A 26960-nucleotide genomic window follows, 5' to 3' on the forward strand; every position below is an offset into this window, starting at 1 on the left:
CTAACATGCATGGCAATCTGTTCATTCTCCCTCGCCTACGGAATCTTCTTTCTCAGGACAATGATCAAGTCTTCCATCCAGACCAGGAGAAATTTCACCTGAAGGTGTGGTTTCTTCATGGCTCCACCACGACGAACTAACCTGCTCAGAATAAGTAAAACAAGTGGTGTTAAACAGCAGGAAACCCAACACGCATAGCCTACTTACCTCCAAAAATGGAAAAGACTCTTCATATAGTGCCAGAACAAACAAATATCTGCAAGCCAGGCACCGTTGCCACTAATTCTGGAATATTTATTATCCCTAAAAAACTCAGGGCTTGCTACAAGCTCACTTAAAGTTCACCTTGCTGCCATCACGGCTTTCCATCAGCAGGTACATGGTACTTCAATATTCGTTCACCCAGTTACTAAGCGATTTCTCACTGGAATAGAGAACATGTACCTGGACATCTGAGAACCCACGCCAGCATGGGACTTAAATCAGGTGCTCAGAAGTCTCACCAGAGTCCTATTCGAACCCTTAGCCACATGCTTATTACTTCATTTATCTATGAAAGTGGCATTCCTGGTCGCCATTACATCCGCGTGCAGAGTCGGTGAGATAGGGCCTCTCATGGCTCACTCCCCATACACTATTTTCTTCAAGGATAACTTAAACACATCCTGAATTTATGCCCAAAATATTGTCTTCGTTACACCTCAACCAACCAATTCACTTACCTACATTTCATCCAGAACCACACACTAATGTTCAAGAGGCGATCCCACACACATTAGATGTTTGCCATGCCATAGCCTTTTATCTGAACATAATAAAGCCCTTCTGAATATCACCTAGACTTTTTGTGTCAACAACAGAATGATGAAAGGGCTCTGTCATATCTACGCAAAGATTATCTAAATGGATATCCAGCTGTATCCATATGTGCTATTCTCTACACAACACTGAAGACCTTTTGGGCATCAGAACCCACTTGACAAGACTTTTAGCTACTTCCATAGCATTCCTACACAATGTACCCATTCTAGACATCTGCAGGGTGGTGACCTGGGCCTCTGAACACACATTCAAGAGCCACTCTGCAATTACTCTCAATTCAAGCTCAGACAACTCTGAAGACACTTCTGTCCTCATAAGGGCACTGCTCTACATTCACCTGAAGTGGAGCACCCACAGGGACAGCACTTGAAGAAGAGGAGAGGGTTACTCACCTTATGCAATAACTGAGGTTCTTCGAGATGTGTCCCCCTGTGGGTGCTCCACTACTCGCCCTCCTCCCATCTACTTTGAAGTACGAGTTAAACACTCCAGAGTAGAGAAGGAACTGAAGGGGTTGGGCCGTACGCATGTTAGATGAGGCACCAGTGGCACCACGAGGCTGCTACTGCGCGCACACACACTGACCAGAGACTGATACCAAAAATCTCCAATTGACGGTGCTGGGACGCAGCGAAACCTGAAGTGGAGCACCCACAGAGGGACACATCTCAAAGAACCTGAGTTACTTCAGAAGGCGAGTGACCTTCTCATATTTAGCATCAAAGTTGACCGCTTTGCGTGTGATAGTTCCATCTGTTTTTGTCACGATTTTCTTCACAAATTGTAATGAGAATAGGTCAGTTCTTAATAAATAGCTCAACACAGTCGACCACTGAATTCCAGCATACATCTTGGGGAGAATTAGATTGAATCCTCTTGCTCTCTTCAGTGAAGCCTGAACGAAGTGGCTGTTACAGAAGTGTTTTACAATTTCAGCAACATTTTCTTTTATTCCTAGAGCTGTAGTTAAGTCTTTGGCTAAAAGATGCATCAAGTGAGCATGGCATCCATATGTTTTAAGTTTCAGGTTCCCTTAATTTCTTCTTCTAGATTTCTCCTCATCTTTGCTACATCTGCAGCATTGTCTGACAAAGCTATATACTTGAATTTTTGTTCACAATTTGTTATAGCTTTTACTGCTATTTCTTTTAAGCATTCTTCTGTATGGGCATTTCCTGATGTATCGGATGTTTCTGTAAGATAGACAACCTCATCTTCTTGTCGCACAAGCATGTATTGAATCTTTTTGTATATTGCTTTATCCATCAAGACTTAGATCAACAAATTTACCATCAATGTTTTCTGCACACTGTTCAATTTCCTTCTCATATGCTGTATCCAGCAACCTTCCAGCAATGTTTGCTTTGCTGGTTGGAGTGTAGTCTGGTCATAATAATTGAACCACATCAATGAAATGTTTGTTCTGAACAAGATGAAGAGGAGAATTTGTTGCACAAATGAACCAAGCAGTATTGCTGGAATTTGCTGGTCCTGATTTTTACTGGATGATGAAGAAAGTGTGGTGGTTTTTTTTTATAAGGTAATTTACTGATGTATGTTTAGTTGCAGCACTTCTGTGTCTCTGAAGTTGTAGACGTTGCAGATCATGCATGTTTGTAACCCCTTATGTCTAAGCTCGACCTTGAAACAAAGTAACATCACATTCACTCACTATTACTCAGTGCACTGCTTTTTTTAAAAAAGGGGATTTCTACCATTATGTAATGGTAATTTTTCTAAACCCAGTTTTATAGGAAAAATAATAAATCATATGAATTATCTAAATCTGTTAAAAACTTTTATTTCTAGCAACATACCAAACAGCTTGGAAAAAAACCACTTTTTCCAAATGTTAAAATTCATAAATCCCTAATAAAACTTTACTTTTTAAACAGAAAATCTTTACCTAGAATGTTTGATTATACTGATCAATAAAAATCCATTTCAGAAGTAACAGTAAAAATGTAATTGACAAACGGTCCCACCACAAACTAACGTGCCTAATAAACTAATATTTTGAACACAAACATTTTGAAATTCATAAGCAAGTAATCCACCCAAAACACAAATTTATGACAATAAGTTAGAGAGGCAAGGTGGATGAGGCAATCAATATCTTTTTAAACCAATTTCTAGTGAGAGAGAGAAGCTTTCTAGCTACACCTGAAGTTGGTCCAATAAAAGATATTACGTCACCCACCTTGTCTTTCTAATATCCTTGGACCAACACAGCTACAACACCGCATACAATAATTTAAGTTTATCATTTACTAAGATAGTAAGACATGGAAGGCGGTACATAAGAATGGTGCAAAAATACATTTACTAACAAGTTGATCCAAATTGTTCAGACATGTCCTCATAATCATCTTCAAAGTATTGCCTTCTGAGGAGCATTTCTAAAATGTTTCATTCTGACAGCCAGGCCTTGTATCTCTTTGTTGCATTGTTTACATTTGGCATGTGTTCCTTTCTTACCCAGAGGTATAGGAATTCCTTTAAAAGATTCCCAAATAGGGTCTTTATTATGACCTGCAGCCATGGCAGTTTTTTCCTTCTAAGTCCCAGGTGTTGAAATCAACACTAGAGGCTGCATGCTGACGAATGTTGTACCTTCTTCCCACAGTGTCCTGCCTTGACACCAGTGTTCCTCCTGTCTAGCTGCACATTCTGCTCTTTGTCCCTTGTTACATAACCCCTACCCTACCCCAGAAAAATAAAAGAACAACACTCCAAGATTTCTGCTCTTGTAATTTCACTGCAGTATAAATAAAACAGAGCAGAAGGCAGTTGAGAAATTAATGAATTTCTGTGTTGTTTATGTCTGTATTGGTGAACACATGCAAGGAGACGGAGCAAGGCTCCTTTCAAGTGCCCCAAACCATCCAGAAGCCAGGGCTGGTAGTCACTGGGCAGATCGCTGTTTTTCTATAAGCTGGAAAGTGGGTTTTGAAGATGGGTAGAGTCATAAATAATACTCAGTTTGAAACTAAGCCAATCAGAGCCTAGCTAGGGAGAAAATATAAAATAGGAGTATGAGACCACTCGGGCTCAATGGATGATCTTGATGATGAGATACATGATGGTGTGTCTTGGAGTCAGAGGCTGGGTCCCAAAACCTGTGGTGACTTTGCCGGTCTGTTGCACAGCTCCTGGATCCCCTACATGGTCAAGCCCTTAATACATAGGGTTACCAGATACCAACTGTGAAAAAACGGGACCAGCGTGGGGGAGAATAGGCTCCTATATAAGAAAAAGTCCCAAAAAATGGGACTGTCCCTTTAAAAATGGGACAGATGGTCACCCTGTTAATACAGTACATGACCTATTGTGGCATATTGATAAAATTTGACCTCAAAAGTTAGATGTTTCCTCCCCACACTTCTCTTCTCCCTCCGGCCTCCCCCCAATTTTGTCTTTCTATAGAAAAGCAACTTTTAACTCCGTTTTGTATAGAAGCTTGTGGATTCAGCATATTTTATTTTTTATTTTATGTTCTAAGAAATCATAAGTTTAGACCAGTGGTTCTCAAACTTTTTTAAGTTAAGCTTTCATGTGCAGTTTGAGCTCTGCCCCCTTATATATGTGCATAGTGGGTTTTTTCACTTTTTTCATACTCTAGAATGGCTTGGTTTATTTTTGTTCAACCTTCCTAAACATATTTGTGTTTGTGCAGATTGGGTAAATTTCAGTCTAAAAGGTGAATGTTTGAAAAAGTTAAAAGGTCTTTTAAAATGACAGTGCTTTAGGCCAAGGGTTCTCAACCGTTTTTTTTCTGAGGCCCCCTCAACATGCTAAACTCCACGGCCCACCTGTGCCACAATAACTGGTTTTCTGCATATAAAAGCCTGGGCTGGCGTTAGGGGATAGCAAGCGCCAGCACCTCATGGTATGGGGCCCCTGCAAAACTATATTGCTCAGGCTTCAGCTTCAGCCCTCAAGTCCTAGGCTTCAACTCCATGCAATGGGGCTTCAGCTTTCTACTCTGGGCCCCAGCGAGTCTAACACTGGCCCTGCTAGGCGGCCCCCCTGAAACCTGCTCACGGCCTTGGATTCCTGGTTGAGAATCACTGCTTTAGGCATTCTTATCTGTAGATATTGCTATGTGCTCCACTTGTAGTTACACATGGGGAGTTTGTGCTTCCCAAATTTCACTGTCTCCGTCCTACAAGATCCACAGATCTACTTACAATGGATCTTCAGTTTGTGCAGCTACAGGAGTAAAAAATTAACCTGTTAGTCACTGGAAAAGGCATAGCTCCTTGCATTGAGAAGCCCAGTAGTTTGAATTCTGCCTCCGTAGCTGCAGAAAAGCATAAGGAGACCTGCCTGCACAGCAAACCTTTCTTTAAAGAGAGAATCAGTTTAATCCTCAATTTGTCAACTCTGACTAAGCGAAAGTAACATACCATAATTGTGTTGAATCTTGAGATGCTGAATAACCATTAGTTATCAATTTTCTCTTTCATATTTTGAAGAAGAAAGAAGATTAGATATAGATGAGAAGCCTCTTGTTGTACAATTAAATTGGAACAAAGATGACCGAGAGGGGAGGTTTGTTCTTAAGAATGAAAATGATACACTTCCTCCAAAGGTAAGGTAATATGCAAGGTGGTGGTGATGGTTTTAGTTCTTAGGAAAGCACTGTTGTGATTTTGTGACTTGTTCAAATTCAATAAATATTTATTTAGATTAAATAAAAGTGTACCTGTTCATATCATAAGTTAAAAATATCTTAAGTGCTTCAATATAACTTACATTAACCTGCTAACAGTACAGAGAGACTGAATTCTAAAGCTGTGAAGATCTAACAAAGAATTCCTTGCCAGTAGCCCCTTCTGGTTTACACCATTGGGATCCCAGTTTGAGCGTTTTTGCTACTTCCAACTGTGGAAGTATGGCATGACGAGAGTTAGTTACTCTCTCAAACTTAGGACTTTAAAGGCCAAAACAACCACTTAAATATTACCAGAAAATCCACTGGCAGACAGTGTAGACTGTGTAGAACTGCTTTAATATCCTTGTACCCCCGTCCTGCCCTAAACGCCCTCCCAGAGCCTGCACCCTCTTCCCACACACCCCCGCACACAAACTCCCTCCCAGAGCCTGAAACTGCACCCCGCCGCAGCCCAGAGCGTGCACCCAGCATCCAAACTCCATCCCAGAGCCTGCACCCCAATCCCCTACCCCAGACCACCTCCCCGGACCCAAACTCCCTCCCAGAACCTTAGGCAGATGGGGGGGTGTGCAGTTTTGGGGGTGGATTCTGGGCAGCATGAGTGACATTATTGGCCCGCTGGGAGGATTTGAGGACTGGCACTGGCCCTAAGGTAAATTGAGTTTGAGACCCCTGCCTTAAAGTCTGAGTCTGAGGTCCAAAATACTATCCAAGACACCCGCTCCCCCTTTCAATAAGTCCGTCCTTTTTAATGAAAAGACAGACAAGTCTCTCCATTCTCGCATGGACTCAAGATCCACCTTGTAATCCCTGGGGATTTATACTCCAGCCCCAAGTAGGAAACACCAGAGGCAGCACTTTCAGCTATGATCACAGGCACTGGCTTCCTCCAGGCCTTGGAGGTGCTCAAATCCCCACTCTACCCCAGGCCCTGTCCCCACTCGACTCCTTCCCCCAAGTCCCCACCCTGTCCCGCCCCCTCCCCTGAGCATGCCCCATCCCTGGTCCTCCCCTTCTCTCCTAGTACCTCTGCACGCTGTGAAACAGCTGATCATGGCAGGCGGGAGGCGTAGGAGTTGAGCAGTAGGGTCGTTGGTGGGTGGGAGGTACTGGCGAAAAGTCGGGGAGCTGGCTGCTGGTGGGTGCCAGCCTATGGCTATGACTACCCCATTCACATACCTCATTCTACCAGCATCCACCTGAACCTCTTTGTAAGTGACAGAAGATTAGAGGTCTCATTTCTCAGCTCCATCCACTGCTACAGCCTCCATATCCTCTCAACTTCAGGCTAGAGGATGGTTTTGACATGCATGTTGAGATCCATGTATCACCACTGATGCCACCTACATCTTCTCCTGTCATCTTTGGGGGCCATCTTACTTTCTTTGCCGACAGTTGGAACAAGATCACCATAGGCAGTTGAGTTCTGCAGATTATCCATCACGGGTACTCCATAGAGTATCTCTTCTTCCGTCTTCACAAACCCCCCTTCTGGGACCCTTGTCACCAACTGATTCTTCAACAGGAAGCAGAATCCTTTTTATTCCGGGGAGGAATAGAGAGCATCCCTCCTCAGTCGCAGGGGAGAGGGCTCTACTCCCCATATTTCCTAATTTTCAAAAAGGACGGAGCACGGAGACAGATCCTGAACCTTTGGCAGCTCAACAACTTTATCCGAAAGCTGAAATCAGGATGGTAACAGTGGCATCTATAATCACCTCCCTTCAGGAAGGAGCATGGTATGCAGCTCTTGATGTGAAGGATGTATATTGTCACACGGGCATTCACCCATCACACAGGAAGTTCCTGTGTTTCATGGTTGGTCAGCAGTGCTCCCGATTCCACGTCCTTCCCTTTGAACTCATGATGGTACCCAGGGTGTTCACTAATATTTTTGCGGTGCGAGTGGCCCAGATGAGACATTAGGGGTATATGGTATTTCCGTACCTAGATGACTGGCTTCTGGTAGGCCAATCCTGCCAAGAGATTATATCAGCAACAGAGTTATTTTGGGGCCTCCTTGCCACCTTAGATGTTTGCATAAACGAAGACAAATCCATTTTGTCCTGCACAAGGACAGACAATTTTATAGAAGCACGGCTGAACTTAATATCTGTGAGAGCTTTAGTTTCTGCAGACAGATTTTAGGCAACGAGTAACCTGATCTCTTGCATCATCCGCAAACCTCAATCTATGGTGTGTCAGTGCCTCTCCCTGTTAGGCTACATGCACTTATCTGACATCTTTCACCAGACTCCACTTGCGGTGCCTACAAGCTTGGCTCCACTTGACTTACCACCTGGGCAGGGTTGTCATATCTTTTAATCAATCCCCTCCCACGCTGAGAGGAGAGAGCTAGTATTCATACTGATGCCCAACCATGAGGAAAATCAGTACCTCCCTGTGTAGGTGTTTTGGCCTCACCAGATCTCTTTTCTAGAAATATCAAAAATTGAAGAGGTTTACAAAAGGTTCCCAAGCAATTTAGTGAGCTTGCCACTCACAGTGGCCTGCAAGGATCTCCTTGTCAGAGGCATTCTGGGAGCCTTTTATTACTGATTGCTTCTGACATATTGTTTTAGTATTACTTGTTAATGCTATGTTTCTCCCCCCAAAAATGCACTTGGGTACAATCTTATCAGGAAAAGAAGCTGCAAGAAATATAACCTCTGCTGCAAAGAGCCATTGAGCCTATGCCGTGTCTTGAAAGAAGAGAAGAACTTTTTCAGATCCTTCTAAATAAAAAGACAGGAGGATATATTATAAAAGGGGAAAAAAATCAGTGTGCATCCAACTTTATATTTCTTTTAAAGTATAAAAGAGAGTAAAATTAAGATGCCAGTAAGTACTGTAAGTTAGTTGGGGAGGTGGCTGCACCGGCTACAAGGTTTGTAATCATTTCAGACAGTCTTTGAAGAATATGTTTTTAGTTGTTTATAACTTAAAAATCAAATGCTTGATTGCTAATGCTTCCTTCCCCTTCTCTCTTTTTCCCTTTCCCACCTCCCGTAATGCAGGGGTTGTTGCTTTTCCTGTATCTATTTCCAGTATGGTGTTACTAAGTGTTTTAGGTTATGCTTTACAAACGTAAACTACTAAATCTACTTTGTGATGTAATTAGAGATCATCAGCAACTTTGCAGTAGACCAAGTGACCAAAGCAGTTTGACTTGATTCATTTCAGAAGGCTCAGAGCAATGGGCCTGAAAAACAAGAAAAAGAGGGAGTGATCCAGAACTTCAAACGGACTCTATCAAAGAAAGAAAAGAAAGAAAAGAAGAGGCGAGAGAAAGAGGCATTGCGACAAGCATCAGATAGAGATGATAGGCCTTTTCATGGAGATGATCTGTAAGTTTATTTTAATTTTGATGAGTTAATTGTTATAAATTAGTTGTATTATTACCTCTCTCAAAAAATTAAATCATAAGTAACCACTTAACATTGGGGGTGGAGAGGGAATAATTTAAAATAAATAGCATTTGGCTGTGACAGTAGGACCAAATTTTATGGCAGCAACTCCTAAAGTATGCAACAACCTGTAAATTTCACAGCAAAATTGTTTGTTGTGATCCTGACTCTCTTCCCATACGAAAATCCACAACTGTTGTTCATAGGTGAAAATACTTTTCTGAAACTTTTTAAAAAATGATTAATTTCAAAGATGAGTTTCTCCTTTTGCCCTCCAGGTAGCCTGGATCCACTCTCTGGGCCTTGACTCTTGGGATCTTGCCCAGGCGATCAAGCTCAGAACCTTCTCCCCTCCACACGTGCTTCTGTTAGGAAACGGAAGAGCTTGTAGCACGCTTCAGTGGCTCATCTCCTTAACTCCCTGGTCTTTGGGTGTTCACCCCTTCTGCAGGCTGCTTACCTCACCAGCCTACGATTCTGGCTCCTGCAGTTCTTTCGTTGCAAACTCCATCTCTAACTCCCCATATATTGCTGCCTAGTTCAGTGGAACAGTGCAGGGAGCATACACTATTCATCCTTGTATGGAACTTGATTTGTTGGGAAAACCGGAGAGCAAAAGGCAATGTAGGCAGGTCCCTGTAGAGCTCACATACAAAATAAAATGTTGGCTGTGATAACCAAGAAACTAAGTGTTGTAGTGTATGTCAATGTGATAAACTTAAGACTAAAACTTTTAGAAATGAATGCCAAAAGTTAGGGTTCTAAAGTCTCATTCAGGCATGTAAATAAGATGCCTGATTTTCAAAAGTGCTGACCATCCGTCATGTCCTATTGAAGTAGCAGAAAGTGATTACTTTGAAAATCAATCCACTTGTTTAGGTGCTTAAATATAGATTTAGGTGTCTAAGTTTAGGCACCCATTTTTTAAAATGTTTGCCTTCAGCTTTGCAGACTGAAAACTTGTAAACCCAATAAATCAAGGTTTTACAGGAAAATTAAAATACAAAATCATACACTGTTATATTAGCATACACTTTTGAATTTTCAGACTATGAAATGAAAAAGTAAAGGTTCTCTTAGTAATGTTAATTCAGTCAAATTTCACGCACCTGTTGTTCTGAAATCCTGTTCTTTAAAATGTGTACCATAACATTTCTCATGTTTCTAATCCACAACTATTTACTTGCTACCCATTTTATCTTGTCCAGAGGGAGCTATGAAAGTTCCTTTGCCATTGTTACCTGCTACAACTGCAAACCCATTGCTTGTATTTCCTTTTGGAGCCCCAGTCCACATCATCTTCGGAGGACAGCAGCAATTTCTTCTTTTGTTGCCTCAGAGTTTTGTTGCCTTGTGTCCTGCAGAATTTTTTCTTCTTCTTTACTTTTTCCCAGGTTTTGAACCTCCAATATTTTGTTGGGCACAAACATTTTGATCTAAATAGAAAATTTGGGGTCATTCACTTCATAACAGTACTTTCCTTCCCCCAGCTCTCCCCAGTCAGTAGGAGCCTGAAGTACCTCACAGTGGGACTTAAAAGCACCAGTTTTCTCCCTGCTCCTGCTTTGCAGCTTTATTTGCTGCAGAAATTTAATAAACCTTGTATATTCACGTAAGCCTCATTGTGGACATTTCAAAGAAAACATTTGCTCAGTGCTCACTTTTTGGTGAAGAAGCAAAATATTAGAATGTGTAAGGAATGGAATAGAAAATAATGCTGGAATATTATTCCTTTGTATGTATAGTAGTACATCTTCACCCAGAACACCATGTTCAATTTTGGTTATCTTATTACAAAAAAGATAGAGCAGAAATAAGAGTTTGAGAAGGAATGGGGAAATAGATGCCTGGTGAAACTGCCGTATGAGGAGTGATTGAAAAGACTTGTTTAAAGAGGAGTCAAATACCAAGAAACATGAACTAGGTACACAGAATAATGACTGGTATAGATGGTGAATTAGGCACACCGATTTACCCTTTCTCGTGATACAAGGGCCAGTGGACAATCAGTATCATGGAGAGGCAAATTTAAAACTGCTAAAAGAAAATAATGTTTTACACTCTGGATAACTGCTTTGTAATTCACTGCCATAACGTATCACTGAAGCAAAGAGCTTGAGGATTAAAAAAAGGATTGGATACTTATATGGATGATATTAACATCCACATCAGAATAGGATAAAAAGGGAGATCTAAACTCTCATGCTTCAGGGTGTAAGCCAGCCACTTAGTGTCTGATGTTAGCAAGAAACTTCACCTGTAGACAGATTATTTCATAATTATTCATCATGATGTTTCTTGCACTTGATTCTGAAGCATCTGGTATGACCACTGACAGAAACAGGATACTGGACTAGATGGACCTTAATCTGGTATGAAAACTTCTACATGCAATTTATGAACTTCAGGAATAACTACATGATCTCTGAGATAAAGCTCTGGGCTGACATTGTGTATGGGGAATGAGTTTGGCTAGTATCAGAGATCTTTGACAAAATTGTGGCTGCTTTTTAGAACACCAGAATCTTCATGCATTTTGTGGCAACCAGGCTCTTCAACACAGAAGATACGCTTTTCTTGTGAATCAGTTGAATAGTTTCATGGCAATCAAGATCTTTGACATATTCCTGAGTGTGTGTATATATAAGTTCATGGAATTGTGCACAAGGGACAATGGGATTAGAGGGAAGAGCCTGATCTGTGTGCAGGGTAGGCAGGATGTGTGGGTGGGATTTGGGGAGGAGGTGATGGAATGCCGGCATTTTTTTCAGAGACAAGTTTTAGTGGTGCATTCTCTGTGGTGCATAGTGCTTGTGGTAGTGATGAGTTATGTCTCAGGGTGAGAAAATATATTACTGTTGGCAGTCTTTAAAGCCTTGCTTTTTGAGGTTTTCATACCTTTTTAAGACCAGAAGGGACCATTGTAATCATAGTCTGACCTCCTGTATGGCCATAGAACTTCCCCAAAATAATTCCTGGAGGATATCTTTTATAAAAACATTCAGTCTTTATGTAAAAATTGCCAGTGATGGAGAATCCACCACAATCTTTGGTAAATTGTTCCAATGATTAATTACTCTCACTGTTAAAATTTACACCTTATTTCCAGTCTAAATGCATCTAGCTTCAACTTCCAGCCATTATATTGTGTTATGCGTTTCTCTGCTAAAACGAAGACCCAATTATTAAATATTTGTTCCCCATGTAGATACATCTAGAGTGTGATCAAGTCCACCCCTTAACCTTCTCTGTGTTAGTCTAAATACATAGACTCAAGGAGGTCAGTCACTATAAGGCGTGTTTTCTAATCCTTTAGTCATTGTCATGGCTCTTCTCTGAATCATCTCCAATTTATCAACATCCTTTAATGTGTTAAGCATATTATGTAGAGAGGAAACTTAGCTCCACAATACAGTATTCTTCTGTATTACTATCAGAGTTTTAAGTTAATAACTCAATTTCTTTTCAGCACAATTTCAATGTTTTTACATTAATATAAAGAAATTATTGGTTGACATGTCAGTGGATTTAATTGTTCATTTGAATTATTAGTAGAATACAGGTGTTTTATTTTGTCCACAGTTCTCTCTGCATGTTTTTTCTGTCGTTTTGCCTTCACATTCAAAATAACCCTTTTAGCCTTCCCTAACGTAATTTTGCCTAGCCTTCTCTAACGTAATTTTGCTTGAACTTGGTTTTGTGATTCAAGTTGAATGAAATAAAATGAATGTTGAGTAGCAAACACATACCAACTCTAGTTGCTTCCAGATGAGCTAAAACACCCGCAGACCAGAATAAAATTAAATGTGAAAATCTGACTAGCATTTCATAATTTAAATTTTTTTTCTAGAAAAAGACCTTGATTCTCTTGCCTTTGTGACTAGTACTAATATACAAGACTCTTGGTTACTATTTATTGTACATGAGCGCAGGCATGTGAATAATATTCTAACAGAGGTATGGTAAGTGAAAACATTATCTTTGTATAGTGATGTACTCTGACTGTCACGGTGCAGATCTAATTGTTTAATAGTTCATGTAGTAATTAGGATGTGTTTAGATGTTTCAAAGTATTGAACAATATATTTCCTTTTTTCTTTTTCTTTAAATTAATTTGACAGTGAGAATTCTCGTCTTGCAGCAGAGGTGTACAAAGATATGCCGGAGACCAGCTTCACTCGCACAATATCCAATCCTGAGGTAGTCATGAAACGGCGGCGACAACAGAAACTAGAGAAGAGAATGCAGGAGTTCCGCAGCTCCGATGGCCGGCCAGATTCAGGTAGTGGTTCAGATTTGCTTCTTGTATGTTTTAATTTAATGATATTCTACTTCAAGGAAGGTTAGCCCTTTTTCTCATGGCCAACAATTCTTTACTCATACTAAAGCCAGTTTCTGTATTTGGTAACTGATCGTTTACTTTGATCTCGTTGCTAGTAACATCTTAAAAAAAAAACTGGCTAGAGTTTGAAAAAAAAAATTACGGCCAAACTATTAAGTAAAAATTAGTCCTGTAAAATTCCTGGACTTCAGTGTACCAATGTGTGTGACAGTATTAGGGGATTCAGGTAAATTAAGATAATTTAAGCTCTTCAGTGCCCTGTTTATCACAACTCTGCTCAGTGTACCTGGATTTAACTGTTAGAAAGGTTGTAAGATGTATTGCTGGAATGTGTGGTTTCCCATTCACGTTGTTTACATTTCAGAAAAGGATTCTGGGAAACAGTTTGTTTTTGATAGCGATTGCATGCTTATTCTTATCCCAGGCATTTTCTTTAAAAGGAAGGAGAAATGGATCTCTCAGGGAAATATTGAAGAAGCTGTATACTGGTGTTTTATAAGCACAGTCTTTCTCAGATACACGAAATTAAATATTTAGAGTAACAAATGAGAATCCTTTTGTATAATGTGCTAAAAGATAGCTTTTGTTGTTTGGATGGGTACAGCATTTGTATGTAGGGATGGGCAAGAGATGGAATCTATGAAAGGAGGAATTTGTAGAGTTTTGGTGTTAAGGTATACCAAAGAAGTCTGTTCAAACGTTTAGGATGCTTAAGTCTGTGGTTGCATATCCCTTTCCTCAGATAAAATAGTAATTAAATATATTTTTTAAGGTGGGACCCTGAGGATTTATGCAGACAGTTTAAAACCAAATATACCATACAAGACCATCCTGCTGTCCACTACAGATACTGCAGACTTTGCAGTTATTGAAGCACTGGAGAAGTACGGTCTGGAAAAGGAAAATCCCAAGGATTACTGTATTGCTCGGGTAAGTAAAGCTATTAACATCAAAATACTCCTGATGCTTATGTTTGAGGGTTTTTTTTTCTTAAAGCAACTTTTAAAAAATCAGCATAGTTTATCAAAGTTTGTTGATATTTTAATCTTAGAACTTGTATCTTGTCACTTAGATATGTTAGTAGTTCTTAAGCAATTCAATTTCATTTTAATTTAAACAAATCTTTAAAACCTTACAACATTTTTATTGCTGTTTTGTTGCATAGCAATGTGTAACTGATGGAAATATATTTTTATACTTAAATTGATACTGCGGTCTTATGCTACTATATCAAATAAATTTTAGGAAAGTTTATAAATTAAGGCCTCAGTCCTGCCAACACTTAAACTTGTGAGAAACTTTGTGAATGGTTGATTCCACTGAACTAAATGGAATACTCAATTCACAAGTGTTAGGAGGATCAGGCCCAAGTCTGATAAAGTTTACATTTTGGGATATTTTCAGATGCTGTTCAATAATGTATAATAAGAAAGCTGTTACTGAAGCTAAAATTGAATTTCAGTTTGGTGTTTAACTTTTCGAAGTTGAATATATATTTTAAGGATGTCTAATTAAAAAAATCCAACAACCTCAGCTCATTGAATGATATGAAAATGAGACATAGGTTTCTTTTAATTAATTTGAATAAAAAAATCAAACTTTATATAGAATTTGTCTTTAATTTACCTATTAGCTGAGTGGTGTAGCTTCAGCAGGGAGGTCTACAGGCAACACACTGATTAAAAATACAGCTCCATCTGCCCATTCCAGCTGCTGGGGTGAGGAGAGGTTGTGGGATTTGAAATAAGTTGCTACCTCTGGGCTTTGATTGTGAGCTCCATCCTGTGTATCAGCCTCTGGGCTAGTACCTGACTGACTGATTTAAATTTGAAGCTATTACTCCTCTAGTTGCTAGAAGGGAGAAAAGGCTTTTCTCCTTTCTTCTTACCTTCCCCAAGACTCATAGTTTTTGGTGGGAAGTGGAGGACAGGGGATCTGCTCTGCTCATCTTTTAGTCTCCTAGTTGTGAGTGGGGAGCAGTACCTGTCACTCTAATCTTCTCCAGGCTCTGCTTTAGGGGTTGGTTGGTTTTTTTTTTGGTTTTTGTTTTGTTTCGTTTTTTGTTTAACACTGCCATGCTCATAGCTCTCAGTGGCATTATCAGCTTGAAACTGATTCGTTACAGCTTCATGTTTTCCCACATGGGACTAAATAGCATCAGAGAAGCTGACTAGAGATTTTTATTTGATTTTTCTGATGTTTGAGAGAACTGTGAATAGCTGCAGAGATACTGCAGCCTAAGCCTGCAGTTTAGGAAGATAGTACTGAATCAGTTTCTCTTTGGTTCGCTGTGGAGTGTATTTTAATGTTTTAAGGAGAAAAAAAAAGTTTATATTTTGCAGAAGTGTGTTAAATCTTGTATGTATACCAAAGAAATATTCCATATGATGATAAATTTTTCAAGCCTTATGTACGATTAAAATAGAGAACATGTAGTCTAAGGACTTTTTTGCATGAATTTTAGCAAAGATTTTGCTGGTCTTACCAAAGAAACAAATTGCTGCTTTAAGTTTGTAGCCTTGTGGAAAAGCATTAATTTGGAAAGTGAAAACTTTCCCCAGAAACTTGGCTCTTCTTTGTATATCTAGTATGCTTTCATGTGTTTTTAAGGAGGTGACTGGTGATTTCCATAGATAATTATAGATTTGTTTTGTGCTGTATCCTTATAAATGTGGCAGACTTGCTTTTCTGGCTCTTCAGAGTCAATGTAGTTGGATAATATCTTGTACTCTTCACTAACTGATCTGAATTTGCTACACTTCTGAGCCTACAGTATGTGGACTTAAATATGGAAGTGATTTACTATTAGACTGAAATAACTTGAAAACCTAATTCTAGCTAAATGTTTTATGAAACTGAACTTTCCTGTAAAGAATTGCTTGAATTCTTTTTTTAAAATCTCCTTGATTCAGCTTAGCTTACATACATCATTATTTTCTTCACTGGGAAATGTGAATAATGTGCTAAATAGATTAAATAGTTTTGGTTTCATTGTAACTTCTTTAGTACTGTTTACAGGATGTTTTAGTGAATCACAGCTATCTGGCAGCATCCAGTGAACAATTTCTCCTCTTCCTCCAGTGTTGTAAAAGATTGTGCTATATTGAGATTTACCTTGTACATGTTATGTTCTTCATTTAAAGCCGTCTTTGAAAAGCTGCATTAAACAAAAGTAACATCGCTTTTTGAAAAGTTTTGCTCTCCTAGTGGTTAGCATTTTGAAAATACGGTTCTTTGTCTTTTTGTTGGTAGTAGTTGAGATATCTTTGGGGAAGATTTAAGTGGGTGACATTTACTTAGCTATCTGATTGGATTTTAAATTGTTTTACTAAGAAAAGACCTTGTATAATGCTTCATAAAATATCCATAATAAAGTTCAATTCACTTGGTCTTTCAAGTGAAACTTCAGAACATCATCCATATTTTGCCAGTGCTGACTTTTTGTTGGACATGGCTCCTTGGGTCTGTATTTATCGTTTTTCTTATCACATTTTGTTATATAGCCTATCTTTATACTGCAACTTTACACGGTACAAGAATGGTGCCATTCTAACAAAACATTAAGTGAATGTAAGTTTTTTGTTCCGATACTCCTTTTTCTTTGTCTTTCAGCATGTTAATTTTGAGGTTCATTGCATATCATGAGGTTCATAGCGCACACCTCAAGATGTCAAATTAATTAGTTTTGTTTAAGCTACCTGTGTACATTCCCTTGAATGTGACCTAAAACTTAGAAAATATTGTGTGGTATACAAGGTTCTATTTTAGGAGGTACTGGGATCAGACACTTCATTTAGGATGCTTTATTTCTTTTATTCCTTATCCTCAGATGAATTAACGTTTTTTTGCCTGTAACGTATAAAATGAAAGCACACACATGTTAATGTAATTTTTCTTTGAAAATATTCTGCTTTTTGTAGATGACATGAAACAATTTTGTTCCCCGGCATGTTAACTAACATAAATGTTAGTGGCTCTTTTTGGGTAGCAGTCAGTGATCTTTAATTTTATCAAAGTGATATGAAAAAATCTTATTAGCACTGAGCTGATTTTCACAAGGATATAGGATTATAAAGTTGTAATTTATTTTCACTAGACCAGTAGTAACATGGCAAACAGTGGTTTGTTGACAAAAGAAAGTGGCAGGGCAAAAGAACAGCCTGTGGAAACTCCAATATAGCATTGTTAGTTGTTTTTTGCAATGTATACTAGAGCAGTGATCCCAAAACTGTGGGATGTGCCCCCTAGGGGTGTGTGGAGGAATATTTGGAAGGATGCATGGCAGTACCTGGGTCAGCCCCCCACAGGGGACGGGGAGGGAGCACCACCCCCTCCGCCTCTAGCCCCCTCTCCTTCCCCGCTCCACCTTCAGCCCAAGCTCTTCTGCTGAACCTACTGTGCATTAATGGAAGGGTGTGTGTACAGATTCCATTTCTGGTAAGGGGGGGGGTGACAGGAAAAGTTTGGGTACCACTGTATTAGAGGTATAGCTAGTAGCTTTTCCTGCAGCTTAAGTTGCCTAACACATCCTATTATAAGATTCTGTTTTCAGTAGCTTACAACTTCATCAAATTTTGACTCTTCAGGTTGAAATTTTCCATGCTGGTTATTTGCTTTAGGCTGAATTTTTTTGGGGATGTTTCAGCTAAAACGATTCAGACATTTCAGAGAATGAGGTTAGGGAAAAAATTATTTTGTTCATGTAAAAAAAATTCTTACATCTGTTCCATTGAAATGCTGTAATGCCGCTTTGCTTTGGGGTGGGGGCTTGCCACAGGGGATACCGTGGTATCAGTGATGTACCTCTTGCTGCCCCCCTGAAAATCCACTCAAATTTGACCAAGTTATAAACCTCTGAAAAAAAATCACAACACATGATAGATAAGTAGTGGTTTGTTAGAGACTTGCAGTGTTTTCTGAAGATTCTGACAAAGGTAATTGTCCACCAGACTATCAAGCCAATTTTAAGATTGCTTTGCATTGCCAGAGTGGCACAAAGTAGCATTAAGGGGGCTAAAGATCTAGTCCAGTACATTAATTGTGTTGGTCAAAAGAATTATATGGTGCGTGTATGTAGGGGAATTACAAAGTGAGACGTGTGTGTGGGAGGGGATAATAAGCATGTGTTTGATTCTGATTTACAAACTGTGAAGACAAAATTAATTGCTTTATCAGAGGATGGCAGTGTATTGTGAATGAAATTTGTTTTTCCTTGGCGCCATGAAGTGATTGACCCTAGTTAATTGGTTGTTTGCTAAGGTTTTTTATATTTCTAGTTGCATAATTCACTATCTTAAAATAGAAGCTGTAGTGAGGAAAATCCATTGCTAGGTCCTCTGGACAGATCTGATAATTATGAGTTTCCACTGAAAAATTAACTTTTCTTTATAGGTTATGCTTCCTCCTGGTGCTCAACACTCTGATGATAAAGGTGCTAAAGAAATTATCCTTGATGATGATGAGTGCCCACTTCAAATATTCAGGGAATGGTCTAGCGATAAAGGTACATTTAAAATATTATACAGAAGTGTAAGACAATACAAGCCATCAATGTGAAACTGTGTAAAGTAGGAGGTTCATTTGAATTATATTTTGCAGTGTTCAGTTGTATTGTACTTATGTTCTTTTTTTAAAATAGTCCATGTCCAGAATTTTCCAGGGTGAACTTCAAGGCTGACAGTAATATTTTCTCATTCTTTACAGTTAAATACATTCTCAAAATGTACAATAAAATGGCAACATTTACTAAAGTCCTTAAAATTGACCAGTGGGTTAAAATAAATGACACATACACAAAACTCTATGGTGTCATGAACCTTAAAGAATTTAACTTAATAAAAACATAAGGAACATATTGAATATGCTATGTTATAAGCAATATGAAGAACATTTACTGCTTTATGGATGTTATATTTGTTTATGCATTGGTAGTAGGACTCAGTGGACCTGGGATGGAATGGGAGGATGGTCAAGTGGTTAGGATGTTAGCCTGGGACTTACAAAGCCTGAGTTATGTTCTCTGCTATAAGCTTCTTTAAAGGGGGGGAGGGATAGCTCAGTGATTTGAGCATTGGCCCGTTAAACCCAGGGTTGTGAGTTCAATCCTTGAGGGGGCCATTTAGGGATGTGGGGCAAAAATTGGGGATTGGTCCTGCTTTGAGCAGGGGGTTGGACTAGATGACCTCCTGAGATCCCTTCCAACCCTGATGTTCTATGATTCTATGACCCATATAATGTTGTGTTGTTTTAGGAATACTAGTCTTTCAGTTGAAAAGACGGCCTTCTGACTATATCCCAAAGAAAACCAAGAAACAAATTGATGGAAAGCCATTAAAGGGGAAGGAAAGAGTTGACGGGTCTGGCTATGGCTCTTGCCTTCCTCCTGAGAAACTACCCTACCTGGTGGAATTAAGCCCAGGTAAGAGTTCTGATTGATAACTGATGGAGTTTTTGTAACTGATCATGCTTCAGATTGAATTATAGATTTGTTATATTGAGCTTTCAGATTTAGTACTTTTAGAGTACAGTGGTTAAAACTCTTAATGGATATCACTTCAGTAGCAGATTGTCTCTGAGCTTTTACTAGCTAGCTGCAAAAATTAGCTTTAAAGTGTTGCAAAAGAACCTTTGTTTGGTGTTCTTTAACTTTCCATATTTTAGAAGATTCATCTAAAATAAAATAAGTTGTTCACTGAAGGCAGATCACATTTTAATAAACTGACAGTGTAAGAACATTTGACTGCTTGGTCGTTAATAAGAGTTTAACTCTGAGTTTGTAAAGATAAATTGAGAATGTATTATAATGGTGAAAAATGTTGTTGGACTTAGTGTGTATTTATAGTGGGAATTTATGAAAGGGAAGAAACAGTGCTATTAAACCATACTTGAGAAATCAGAAGAAAATTTTAATGCTTCCCAAAGATTTAAAATGTACCTATAAACTGTTCAGTATTAAAAAAGAAAGCATAAACTGGAGTTTTGTTTGGATTTTTGGATGCCAAACTTGACAGATGCATCACTGTATTTAGATTCTTATACATTTTTATCACCTTTTAACACCACCTCTGTAGATGTCTTTCAGTATACAACTTAATATGAAAAGGTAGTTGTACATAGGGTTGCCACCTTAAGCAGAATAAATTGAGGCTTTCATAGAAATTTATTCCTTTTATGCTTTACAAGTGTATAGATTGTGTACCTATTTTACGCTTCAGCAGATTGGTAGAAGTAGTAATCATGTAATTGGTTCTACCGTAACACAACTTCTTTCAAAAAGTCTGTTGCTAAAATTTGAATTACCTAATTTCTTTGACATATACTGCAGCACACTTATTAAATCATTACTATGTACTGTGAAATATTATGCATACAAGTATACTTGTTAAAATAACTACATTTATAATACTTGAGTGTATTTCTCTGATTTTTCTTAAAAATCATTTGTTTTGTTTTCTAATATACAAAAACAATCTACATTGGGTCTCCAAATGATTAGCAAAAATGAGGTTTTATTGTGCAGATTCTGTTGCCACTGTTCAGGCTGCTCCATGGTCAACAAATAATTTTATGAGAAACATCGTGAAGTGCTGGTATCTGCTGTTTCTTCTTTGAGTGGTGTCCTTATGGGTGCTCCATGTCAGATGTTTTGTGCATTCCACGCACCTTTGATCGGAGATTTTCATTACAGTGTCCGTTCAACCTGCACATGTGCGGGCCATTGATATCTTTGTGCCCAGCACCAAAGCTATATCAGGCTGCCCTGGTGAACTGCCTTCTGTTCCTTGTCAACTGCCTTTGCTGGTCCACTTGGTAGTTTGCCTTGGCTATTGCCGTGCTTTTTTATCTCAACTTAGCTAGCTAGTTGGTTCTTAGTTTGTAGTAGTAGTTTGTAATTTCTTTTGTTTAAAACAAAAAAAAAAAGTGTTTTTCTTTTTGTCCCAGGAAATCCTCCCTGTTGGGGGCATGCCCGGCTCACAAGGGTTTAAATGTTTCTTCTTATTTAGAGAGGTTATCCTGATCAGCAACAGATGCTTAAAGTGCATCTGCTGCTTGGGAGAATTGCATGTTCCCCAGAAGCATAACTTCTGTTTAGTCTTCAATTCTAGGGCTTGGACTACTGATGATGGAGTGTTCCTTTTGCCCTGCTTCAGAGCTGGATCAGGAAACCCCCTTCTGTACATCACTCCCCAGGGGCCTCTAGCCCCACCTGGCACATCGCTCTCCCAGAAGGGGAAATCTCAGAGTTCTCCTCTAAACATCCTAAGAAGAGGAGCTTTAATTTTCTTCCCAAGGAACCCTCCTCAGAAAGACCTTGTTCCCTGACCTGGTCAGTAGCCTCAAATAACGTCCTTGAGGGTTGGTACTGTGGCAAAAAGCTCCTGTGGTACTGGTGAAGCAGAAAAGCCTTGCAACTCTTAAGAGGCATGATGGCATGGGAAGGGCCTGGAACTATGTACTGCAGATGGATGCTATTGGACTTAACTCCTCTCCCAACACCCCTATTGAGTTCTTTGGTACCATCTTTAAGCCTCCAGCCAAATTGGTGCCATCTGTGAAGCCCCCTAAGCAATCCAGTATGGGCCGGCAAGGACAACCATACTGATTTGTCAATGCTGCAACATCTGTTGGTACCGCAGTACCCCTCAGTGTCGCAACAATACTCAGTATCACAACATCATTTGGTGCCACAAGATTTTAGATATGCAAAGCACTTACCAGTGACTGTAGAACCAGAGTCCCCATGACCACCCTTCCTACAGGAGGAGACGGGTGGTGGTGGTTGGGGACTCTTTCCTAAGGGGGATGGAGTCATCCATCTGCCGACCAGACCCGGAGACTCAAGAAGTGTGCTGCTTGCCTGGAGCTAGAATCCAGGATGTGAAGGAGTGTTTGCCAAGACTGATCAAGATCTTGGACCTCTACCCCTTCCTACTTCTCCACGTGGGCACCAATGACACTGCCAAAAATGACCTTGAGTGGATCACTGCAGACTACATGGCTCTGGGAAGAAGGATAAAGGAGTTTGAGGTGCATGTCGTTTTCTCATCCATCCTCCCTGATGAAGGAAAAGGCCCAGGTAGGGACCATCGAATTGTGGAGGTGAATGTGTGGTGGTGTAGGTGGTGTCAGAGAGAGGGCTTTGGATTCTTCGACTATGGGATTTTGTTCCAGGAAGAAGGATTGTTAGGAAGAGATGGGATCCACCTAACGAAGAGAGGGAAGAGCATCTTCGCAGGCAGACTTGCTAACCTAGTGAGGAGGGTTTAAACTAGGTTCGCTGGGGTGGTGACCTAAGCCCAGAGGTAAGTGGGGAAGTGGGATATCAGGAGGAAACACAAGGAAGAGGGTACAAGATGGGAAGCTTCCTGATTCATGCTGAGGAAATAGGGCAATCAGCTAGTTATCTTAGGTGCATGTACACGAATGCAAGAAGCCTGGGAAACAAGCAAGAAGAATTTGAAGTCCTGGTGCAATCAAGGAACTATGATGTGATTGGAATAACAGAAACTTGGTGGGGCAGTTCACACGACTGGAGCACTGTCATGGATGGTTATAAACTGTTCAGGAAGAACAGGTATGGGAGGGAAGCTGGAAGAGTTGCATTGTATGTAAGAGAGTGGTATGATTGCTCCGAGCTCCAGTATGAAACTGGAGACAAGCCTGTTGAGTCTTTGGGTTAAATTTAGAGGTGAAAACAACAAGGGTGATGTCGTAGTGGGCATGTGCTATAAACCACCGGATCAGAAGGATGAGGCCTCAAGGCTTTTTTTGGACAGCTAATTGAAGTTTCCAGATCACAGCCCTGGTTCTAATGGGGGATTTCAATCACCCTGACATCTGCTGGGAGAGCAATACAGCAAAGCACAGACAACCTACAGCATCCAAGGGCAGAGCCACTGGCTATTATTTTTGAAAATTCGTGGCAATCGGGGGAGGTCCTGGATGATTGGAAAAGGGCAAATATAGTGCCCATATTTTAAAAAGGGAAGAAAGAGAACCCCAGGAACTAAAGACCTGTCAGCCTCACTTCAGTCCCTAGCAAAATCATGGAGCAGGTCCTCAAGGAATCCATTTGGAAGCACTTAAAGGAGAGGAAGGTGGTCAGGAACAGTCAACATGTATTCATTCACCAAGAGCAAGTCATGCCTGACCAACCTGATTGCCTTCTATGTTGAGATAACTGGCTCTGTGGATGAGAGGAAAGCAGTGGACGTGATATATCTTGACCTTTAGCAAAGCTTTTGATACGGTCTCCCACAGTATTCTTGCCAGCAAGTTAAAGAAGTATGGATTAGATGAATGGACTATAAGGTGGATAGAAAGCTGGCTAGATTGTCGGGCTCAACGGGTAGTGATCAACAGCTTGATGTCTAATTGGCAGCCGGTATCAAGTGGAGTGCCCCAGAGGTCGGTCCTGGGGCTGGTTTTGTTCAACATCTTCATTAATGATCTGAACGATGGGAATAATTGCACCCTCAGCAAGTTCGCAGATGACACTGAACTGCGGGGAGAGGTAGATAATGCTGGAGGATAGGGATAGGGTCCTGAGTGACCTAGACAAATTGGAGGATTGGGCCAAAAGAAATCTGATGAGGTCCACCAATAAATCTCTAGAGCAGTGGTTCTCAACCAGGGGTCTGGATCAGGGTCCGCCAAGCCTGGCTGCCTTTAGACTTGCTACGACCCAGGGCAGAAAGCCCAAGCCCCGCCACACAGGATTACAGCCTGGGGCCCTGAGCCCCACAATCCGGGACTGAAGCCGAAGCATAAGCCTGACCAACTTAAGCTTTGTGGTGCTCTCTGTAGAATGGGGCCCCAGGCAATTGCCCTGCTTGCTTACCCCTTAACACCAGCCATGGCTTTTATATGCAGAAAAACAATTGTTGTGGCACAGCTGGGCTGTGAAGTTTTTTATAGCATGATGGGGGGGGGGGCTTCAGAAAGAAAAAAGTTGAGAACCCGTGGTCTAGAGCTGTGCGTGGACACAAAATTTGTATCCACATCTGATCTGCAACTGTGGTCCGTGGATATAAAATGGATATCCGCAGATTTGCAGGGCTCTATAAATATTCCAGTCACTTCTCAACTCCTCTTCCAGGACACCAGTCCACTGCTGCATCCCAGTCTGAACATTCTCTGCCTCAAGGTTTAGCTCCTTGATGGGTCGCAGGGCTAGAGTTACCCTGTTCTTCAGAGGTATAGCACATATCATTATATAGTAGGAAGAATTATTCCAGATATACTTATCTTCAGAAATGGAGAAGTTTTGTTCACTGGTGTGAACTCTAGGACACTGTCCTGACTTCTGCCCCTCTTCCACTCGTTCTGGAATACCTGTTGCATCTAATGAAAACAGTACTGTCACTTAGTTCTCTTAAGTGGTGGCCCTAACAGCCTTTCAGACCACTGTTGAGGGGTTCTCCCTATTTGGTCAACCTGGAACCGCAAGGTTCATGAAAGGCCTGGGAAATCTCTTTTCACCTATAAAAGTTCCGGCCCTTTTTTGGGATCTTAATATGGTTCTTGGTCTCGTGAAGCATCCTTTGAACTGATGGTGACCTGCTCCTTATTGAATTTGTCTATGAAAACAGCCTTCCTAGTGGCTATTATCTCAGCCATAGAGATGGAGAGACTAGGGGCTTAATAGCAGACCTTCCTTTCACAGTTTTCTATGGGGATAAGGTTTCCTTATGTTTGCATCCCAGGTTCCTTCTAAAGTGTCATTTACCTGCCAGTTATCTTTCTGAAACTGTCTGAGTCCAGTGTGGAGACTGTGTTCTCTATGCTAGATGTCAGAAGGGTGTTTATCCTTCTACCTACATAGGACTAAACCATTTCATAAATCCCCAAGACTTTTTGTTTTGTTTTCAGACAGATCCAAGAACTCTGCTCTTTCTACCCAGAGGCTAACAAAATAGATTTCAGGGTGTATTATATAACTTGTTACAGTGTTGCCAGCATTCTAGCTCCTGCTGGCGTGTCGGCTCACTGGATGAGGTCACAATCTACATCTGTGACTCTCTGCTTAAAAATGTCGCAGTTGCTGAGATCTGCAAAGCTGCTCCATGGTCTTCAGTACGTACCTTCTCCAGACATTATGCTTTAGTTGATGCCTCTAGATCTGATGTGGCAGTCCTTTTCTCTGTAATGGACGCAACTCTGAAGTTCTCAGGGCAGGTCCACACTGCCACTTAAGTTGACCTAATTTATGTTGCTCAGGTGCGAAAAAGACACCCACTGCATGACACAAGTTATAGCGACATAAGCATTGTCCACGCTTCTGCTTTGTCGGCAGGAGACACTTTCCAGCTGACATAGCTTCTCCCTCTCGTGGAGGTGGAATAATTGTGCTGATTGGAGAGTTCTCTCCTGTTGGGATAAAGTGTCTTCACCAGACCCGCTACAGCAGTTGCGCCAATGTAGTACTCCCAGTGTAGATCTGCCCTCAGCGATGGAGAGAAGGAACTAAGGGCAGTTTGCCTGTGCAGCCTGTTATAGCCTCTGTGTGGGGCATGAGGATATCAACACAGCACGTGGGCATGCTGAGTGGACATTGCTAATGAAGATCTCTGATCAAAGGTGCATGCAGCACATGTGCACCTGAAGTGGAGCGCCCCTGGGGCACACATCTCGAAGAAGTACAGTTACTGCACTGGGGAGTAACTTTTTCATAGCATATCAGGGTTTTTTGTTTTATTAAATGTGTACTTTATTTTTCCAGTGTATCTTTAGTGTTTTAGCATTGTAGGGATTAAACATAGATTTTAAAACAATTTTTTTTGTTAGTATTAGTTATTTGTAGTTCTGTTTTATTGGTTATGTAATTTGGCTGTAGTGTTTGTATTTGACCTGGTTCTTTCAGTTGGTATATTTGTTCTGGAATTTGAAAGTTGAGGCGGTCTGTTAACTTTCATGAGACAAGGATGGGAAACTTTTTGTACTAAGTGATTTTTGAATCAGTTAGCCTTTTGGCTGTAGTATCCCTGTGATCCTATTTTAAATTATGATTTTACTTAAATCAGTAAAAATTCAGATAATTGCTGGTGAGGTCAGCAGAACATGTGGCACATGCCAGAATTTTTTTGAGGACTAAAGTTAATGAGATTTGTCTTTGAATTTCATAAGAAATTAAGAGTCTTATAAAAACCATCTTTTTTTGGTTCTGGTCTAAATTTTCTGCTTATGGAGCTTAGTTGTTTTAGTATTAAAATACTGTGCATCTGGCCAGTAGAACAAGACATCCAATAATCAAAAGAAAAAGAATCTTAAAATGAGACAGGTGGCAACTCTGTATACAGTTAACTAACTACAGCCTTTGCACATTGCTTGGACACTGATCTGTTGTTGGTGCTTCCTTCTAACAGCTAGTTGTTGGCTTCTTAAACAATAATAGAAATTAATCCATGCACTTACTCTGCAGGATTAAAGTCCTTGTAGGTTTTCAAGTTGAAAGAGTTAAATGCACTGCATCCTTTTAAAATTGAATAAGCATTGTCTGGCTACAGTTTCACCCTTTCCTGTCTTTTCTTTTCCTGCCTCCTTCCGCATGTTCTGCATGGTTTCTGTCCTGCTGGTGCTGCCTTCACCTGGGTCCTGTGCATGTGTTTCTAACCCCAGGGAGAAGGAATCACTTTGCCTACTACAACTATCACACTTATGAAGGTAATGCTATATTTAATACTGTTCTTTCTTCTTAGTCACTAAAAACAGT

General features: G+C 40.2%; 1 protein-coding gene across 18 annotated transcripts in view; it reads left to right on the forward strand.

The window, feature by feature from the left end:
• AFDN (afadin, adherens junction formation factor) overlaps nucleotides 1-26960 on the forward strand; it is a 213266-nt gene that overhangs the window by 71012 nt on the left and 115294 nt on the right. For 13 of the 18 annotated variants that reach the window (XM_073337925.1, XM_073337926.1, XM_073337928.1 and 10 more), the window contains exons 3-9: nucleotides 5301-5416; nucleotides 8684-8847; nucleotides 13029-13189; nucleotides 14022-14179; nucleotides 18641-18752; nucleotides 19500-19667; nucleotides 26867-26911. In XM_073337925.1, the coding sequence (XP_073194026.1) occupies nucleotides 5301-5416; nucleotides 8684-8847; nucleotides 13029-13189; nucleotides 14022-14179; nucleotides 18641-18752; nucleotides 19500-19667; nucleotides 26867-26911 (924 nt within the window). Of the gene's footprint in view, nucleotides 1-5300; nucleotides 5417-8683; nucleotides 8848-13028; nucleotides 13190-14021; nucleotides 14180-18640; nucleotides 18753-19499; nucleotides 19668-26866; nucleotides 26912-26960 lie in introns of those variants that run through there. The other 5 variants (XM_073337931.1, XM_073337932.1, XM_073337937.1 and 2 more) reach the window with 2 other exon arrangements.

Source organism: Lepidochelys kempii, chromosome 3 (genome assembly GCF_965140265.1).
Source record: "Lepidochelys kempii isolate rLepKem1 chromosome 3, rLepKem1.hap2, whole genome shotgun sequence".
In the NCBI taxonomy this organism is placed as follows: domain Eukaryota; kingdom Metazoa; phylum Chordata; order Testudines; family Cheloniidae; genus Lepidochelys; species Lepidochelys kempii.